This window comes from Nicotiana sylvestris, chromosome 6, assembly GCF_000393655.2.
Source record: "Nicotiana sylvestris chromosome 6, ASM39365v2, whole genome shotgun sequence".
Taxonomy (NCBI): Eukaryota; Viridiplantae; Streptophyta; class Magnoliopsida; order Solanales; family Solanaceae; genus Nicotiana; species Nicotiana sylvestris.
Window position 1 is genome coordinate 78,680,624 of NC_091062.1, and position 6,590 is coordinate 78,687,213.

Below are 6,590 nucleotides of genomic sequence, written 5' to 3' on the forward strand. Positions count from 1 at the left end.
AGGGCCAACATGGGAAGGACCTTACTAGGTTTCATCTATAACCGTTAAAGGTTCATATGAATTGGAAAATAAAGGTGGAATTAAATTGCCAAGCAATTGGAACGTGACTCGCCTCAAAAGATATTACTGCTTAAGATCCTTGCTGATACTTAATGTATGTGCTGCACTCTTTTTCCCTTCAATTACTTTTTGTCCCAATAGGGTTTTTCTGGCAAGGTTTCTAATGAGACATCAATGTAAAACATACTACGAAGGAAGGGTCATCGACAAATGAAAGACTTCCAATGTTGGAATTCTCATACTTAACATTTGAATTCTGGGGAAATAATATATGACAAGGCACTAAAAGTGTTAATGATAAGTTAATTTATTTTATCATTTGAAAGTTAGTTAAAACTTCAAATGTTTGTACCGGAATGAATAGGAGACGTCCTCTTTCCAAAGCACCGTAAATAAAAGGGCCCTCTCATATGAAATACTAATTGTGAAAGGGTATATTCTGGAAGTGTTTATGCTTTGAATCAAAAGCTATCGAATGTAAAAAGATCCCCGAAGCTTTCTCAGCTAAATGAAAAAGAATATTTTTTGCACAACACTTAAGCAATGAGTTTCTTTTATTAATCAAAATGCCAAACTCATTAAAGAAGTTTTGGCATAATTACAAAAAGTAAAGAAAAATATATACATTAGTTCTTGCTACCAGAACCTGAAGGGAGAGAATAGTCTTCATTTTTTATATTGGGAGAAGGTTCTTCTGCTTCCAGTTCGAGGCCTTCATCTTCTTCAGTTTCTCCTTCAGTTCCTGAATACTCGGAGTTAGAATTTGAATAATCAAAAGTAACGGGCTGAGCATGGAGGTTCTCATGAGCAGTTGTCTCCAGCTCTCGGGCCTTGGTAATGCATTCATCGATTTTCGTGATGCCTTCTTTGGCCTCCTCCAAAGTCTTCCTCTTCGTATGATATATGGCATAGGTTTTCTCGAAGAGGACAAAATCTTCATCTTCTTGGTCTTGAAGTTTTGCTCCGAGTTTCTTAATCTTAGATTGGAGATTTTTATTTTCAGGTTTCACAATGTTGATTTTGGAATCAAGCTCAACATTGGTGGTTGAGTGAAGTTTATTCTGCTCCATGACTCTTTTGAGTCTTTCCAGCATTCTTGTTTTCCTCTCCTCAGTAGCATTATCGTCCTCGATTTTAGAGCGTAAGCTAGCCTCCAAGTTATTAACTTGTTCCATGAAGGCATCGGTCATAGTATCATGCAGTTCAACCCACCTAGCCTTTGCATCTTTGATGTCTTCATGTAATTGAGCGGCTTTTTGGTTGTGGACCATTGTATCTTGCTCGAGCTGTTACAACCGGGCCTCAAGATCATCCATTTGAGAAATCTTTGCCTCCAGCACTAGGAGACGCTCGGAAAGTTGATTCCATTCATCCAATAGCCAATCTCATTCTGAAGTAAGCTCTTGCTTGTCCAAAATCAACCTTTCTAGGGCCTTGGAAGCAAGAAGGTTGGCCTGAAAAGGTTAGAGTTAAAATTATTAATGTAGAATAAAAATTAAAAATAGATAGAAGAAAGTTAGATGGATATCTGTGCCAAACAATGCACACTATTATTTAGTAAACATTCACCGGAGAGAGAATCCATCTTTCTCTAGTCTTTTTCTGAGGTCAACAGCTTCAGATAATCAGAAAGATCGACTGGCTTGGAAAGTATATGGAGCTCTTTTGAAACCGAAAGGAAGACTCTTCGTTTTCCATGAGGGTCTTGAGTGGGTGCTAAGTTAGTATTTCCCGAATTCCATGGTCTGGCGACCATGGAGAAGGAGAATTTTCTATTTGTTTAGAAGGGGCCGGTGGACAAAGAGCAACTGGTGTAGATGGAGAGGTAATTGTAATCGACTCAGAAATTGGTGGTGGAGGAAGGTCAAGGATTAAATTCCTTTGACCAGATGCAACGGTGGGGATTCAAAAATGTGATGAAGCATTTTCGGCCATTTCCATTTCCCCCAGAGTTCTTGAACTTCTTCTGGTGGCGGAGTTTGAAGCTCTCCCAGCTGAGTATCCAGTTGACTTGATGAATATCTTTTTCTTCTCAGAAGGGGAGCCTCTTCATCATCGGCTATTTCATTATCAAGGACCACTGTGGTCCGTCCGGTAGGTATTTCTTTCACTATCTTCTCTTGTGTTTCGTCTAAGGAGGTACATTTCCTCTATGGTTTCTTTTCTTTAGGTTGGGGACTCCGGGAGGAGGTACCTTCACTGGAAGTGCGAGTATAATCGTGAGCTCTCCTCCGGTTAAGGATATTTTGTAGTAATCGTTCGGCTTCTACCGAGTCATCTAGAGCCTCGATGTAAGGACAAACGATGAATCCCTTCGAAAGTCATGTATGATACAAGAAGACAGTTAAATTGCTTCCTAAGATATATTTAAAAGGTTGAAAGAAGGGAAGAAGAACTTTTGTTACCTTGGTTTTGACTTTTCACCCATATTTGGGAGCCGTTTCTTTCCATTTCGGGGTTCTAGTGTAGTGATATCCAGAATTTTCTATACCATTGGGCCAGATCTTGAACCCATAGTGGTTTCCAATGAGTAGCTGGAATAAGGAACGTATAAAGTTAGTAGCGAAGGAAGGTGGTTTTAAAACCTAGAAAGAAAAAAGATACTCGAAGACTTACGAAAAAGGTTTCGTGATTCAGGAAAAGCAGGTGCTGTGATCGATAGGATGTCCTTGGTAGCAATGACAATGAAACATTGCATACATCCATAGTCCTTGTCATCATCAATGTTAGTGAGAAAGGCATGATGATTGCATTTGCTAAGTTTTAGCACACCTGCACGGAAGATCTTAGGGGAGTAGAGGTTCATCATGTGTGCAAGAGTTAGGGTTTCCTCGATCTTAGAGCATAATTGGCAGAGGCAAGCTATCTTACGCCATAGGGATGGGCCTACTTGTGCCACATAAATTTGGTACCGGTGGTAAAATTCCAAGATTATTGGGTCGCTTCCTTCACCTACTCCCAAAAGTGAAGGGGTACGTATATGTAACGACTCGATCATTCGCTTTGGGAGTTATAGCTCCATTTCCCCCATCTATGATTATTTATGTGTTGTTCAACTGTCTTGAGTTGTATCGAGTTGGTAGGTTTGGGTTCGAAGCAGTTTTAGAGTGAAATGAACACTTAGTCTCTTAGTTAGAGTAAGAAACATCAGCTGGAAGTTGACTTATCAGTAATCAAATTCGGATTTGGATTTTTATGATTCGGTTAGCTTCGTTGGGTGATTTTAGACTTAGGAGTGTGTCCGAAATGTAATTTGGAGGTCCGTGGTAGAATTAGGTTTGAATTGGCGAAAGTTAGAAATTTGGCGATTTTGGTCGGCAGTGAAAAATTAGGTATCGAGGTTGGAATGGAATTCCGAAAGTTAGAGTAGGTTCGTAGTATCATTTGTGAAGTGTGTGCAAAATTTGAGGCCATTCGGACATGGTTTGATAGGTTTCGGCGTCGTTGGCGAATTTTGGAAGTTTAGAATTTCTTAGGCTTGAAGTCGAGGTTGATTTGGTGTTTTGGTATTGTTTTGGCTGTTTCGGAAGTTTTACTGAGTTCGAGAAGTGATATATGACTTGTTGTAATTATTAGTTAAGGTACTTAGGGCCTCGGGTGAGTTTCGAATAGGATTGGGTTGTGTTGCACTCGTTTTTCTTATGTTTTGACGTCGTTTCTTCAAGCATAAATGATATCATATTGAACAAATGAGTTCCGATTTATTTTTTGATTGAAGCACTAGATCTGTATCGTAACTACGGACCCGTAGTAAAAAGAATCATCGAATTTGGACATCGTATGAGGATTTTATGATCGTTTTACTAAGAATTAGGTTGCCTGATTTTTCAGATTAATTATGAAATTGCCACTGACAGCGTACTTAAAAATGTGCACTATTTGTAAATATTAAAACCTACATATCTCATTCATTATAAGGTCAAATTGAGTGATTCAAAAGCTTAACTTGACTATAATTTTTATAAGGAATCTATTGGAAGTATAAAATACGAGTTTCGGGATCGTTTGGCACAAAAAACGAGGCATAATAGCTGGAAGAAAAATATATAAAACAAGAGTTTGTTCATTTGGTCATATTTTGAGTTGGGGAGCATGGATTTGGGGGATTTTGGAGGATATTCTTACCATATGAATTGGGGTAAGTGTTCTCTACTCGGTTTTGAATATATTTCATGAATCCATCTTCGTTTTGGGACTTGATTGATGATTTCAAAGTGAAATTGAGGGAGTTAGAGCTTGAGTTTTGGAGAGTTTTAAGTGAGGATTTGAGGGATCAAACGAACTCCGATTTTGACGAATTTCATATGGTTAGACTCGGGAGAGGACGAGGATTATTATTTTGCTTTTTTTTGACGGGTTTCGAGATATGGTCCTGGGGGTCGGGTTTTGGCCGGTTTTGGATTTTTGGTATATTTTGTAGTTTTTATTGTGGAATGCGATTCTTTAGCACATATTGATGGTATTAATCTGGTTATGATTAGATTCAGAGATTTTAGAGACCGAGTCCAGAGACGAGGGCATCCCGGAGTACATTTTACGTTGATAAGGTAAGTAACAGTTTTAACTCTGGTTTTGAGGGTATAAACCCGGAGAATTTGATATCATGTGATTGTTTGAGGGTGATACCCATGCTAGGTGATAGACATGTGGGTGTATACCTCGAGGAATTGAGACTTGGTCCGTACCGTGAGGCTGCTAGGCCTAATAACTATTATCTGTGGTTATGTGTTTACTTGTTATTGAACTTGCCTGTTGTCATGTTAGAGATGATGCTTAGGCTTTATTCACTCTCACATTATTTGTACTCAGTCATAGAAATTATTATACATGTTTACCTTAGTCTCTATTATTTGCTAATATACTGTGATACTTGATGTGGGTTGTGTCCCCTTATTTGTTAATGATGGTGAGGCTAGTGAGGTATATGATTGAGTAAGGCCGAGGGCCTGGTTGTGAGGATATTAATACCATAGCGCATGATTTGTCCACGTAGCACATGAGTTGACTGTGCATGTCCAAGAATTGATACCATAGCGCCTGAGTTGTCCGCCTAGCACGTGAGTTGACTGTGCTGATCCAGGTATTGATATGATAGCACGTGAGTTGTCTGTACTTAGCGCTTGGGCTTTGAGAGCCCCTCTGGAGTCTGCACACACCCCAGTGAGCACAGACTGTTGAGTGTTTTGAGTGCTGAGTGCGAGTGATGAGTGATGGAGTGACACTGATGTGAGGTTGTGTTTATTTGTGTTGTTGCTGCATTTATCCTTAAATTTCTTTGTGGCATTTACTGAGTTATGGAATTTACCTATTTATTCCTGTTAATTTTTAAATCGTGAAAATAAATAATTGGACTATTTTACTTAGCTCGTCACTACTGCTCAGTTCCTTTGTTATTTCTGTTACTACTGAGTTGGTTATACTCATACTATACCCTGCACTTTATGTGCAGATCCAGGTGTGTTAGAGCGCGACGATCATTGATTTTAGGCCGGCTATTTGTGGAGATTGCAAGGTAGCTGCCAGCGTCCACAGGACCTTGTTACTCCTTTTGTCATTTCTTATTTTGGACAGTTAGACAGTTTATATATCTTAGTTCATAGTTTTAGACGCTCATGACTTAGTGGCACCCCGATGTTTGGGACTCGTTTCCGTATTTTATATTATTTATATTTAGAGTTGGTTTAGTTTGTCGGGAATTAAATTATTGGAAATATTTTTTAAATTCTTATAATCAAATTAGTAGTAATATTTTGGGTAATAGGCTTGCCTTGTAACACGATAGGCACCACCACGACATGGTTAGATTTTGGGTCGTGACAAGTTGGTATCAGAGCTAGGTTACATAGGTCTCATGAGTCATGAGCGGGTTTAGTAAAGTCTTGCGGATCGGTACGGAGACGTCTGTACTTATCTTCGAGAGGCTGCATAACCTTTAGGAAAACTTCACCTTCTTGAATTCTTATCGTGCGGTATTGATTCAGCTTGAACTGTAACTCTTTGAATTTCTTCCACGCATTCGTATGCGCACATGAGCGCTCGATATCAGTTGTGCATCAACGATTGGTGATTCCATGGATGAGGTGCGAGATGTGATTTCTGTGTGTTGATGTTGGGCCAGTTTGGAAGACTTGAGGCCGGGTTTTAACTATAGCTTGAGCACTGAGGTGTTGATTGTGTGAGCACGTGCTTGTGGACCTATATGTCCGGTAGTGTCCCTATTAGTGGAAATAGTGGTTGGATGGATTCATGATGAGTATGATATGACAATGACATGAGTTCATATGATTTGAATGTGACGAGAAGGTCTTGGTGAAGGTTTCACCTATTTGAGGCTCCAGGTATGTTTTGTTTTCAAACTCGTTTGAGGACGAAAGTTTGTTTAAGAGGGGGAGGAAGTAACGACCCAGTCGTTCGCTCTGTGAGTTATAGCTCCATTTCCCCCATCTATGATTATTTATGTGTTGTTCAACTGTGTTGAGTTGTATCGAGTTGGTAGGTTTGGGTTCGGAGCAGTTTTGGAGTGAAATGAA

The 6,590-nt window shown here is 39.4% G+C and overlaps 1 protein-coding gene across 1 annotated transcript; it reads right to left on the reverse strand.

Annotated features, from left to right (window-relative positions):
- Positions 1-686: 686 nt before the first annotated feature.
- LOC138870816 (GRIP domain-containing protein RUD3-like) lies at positions 687-1,331 on the reverse strand. Its single transcript, XM_070148657.1, has one exon. The coding sequence runs from the start codon at positions 1,329-1,331 to the stop codon at positions 687-689; it is 645 nt and encodes a 214-aa protein (XP_070004758.1).
- Between the last annotated feature and the right edge of the window lie 5,259 nt (positions 1,332-6,590).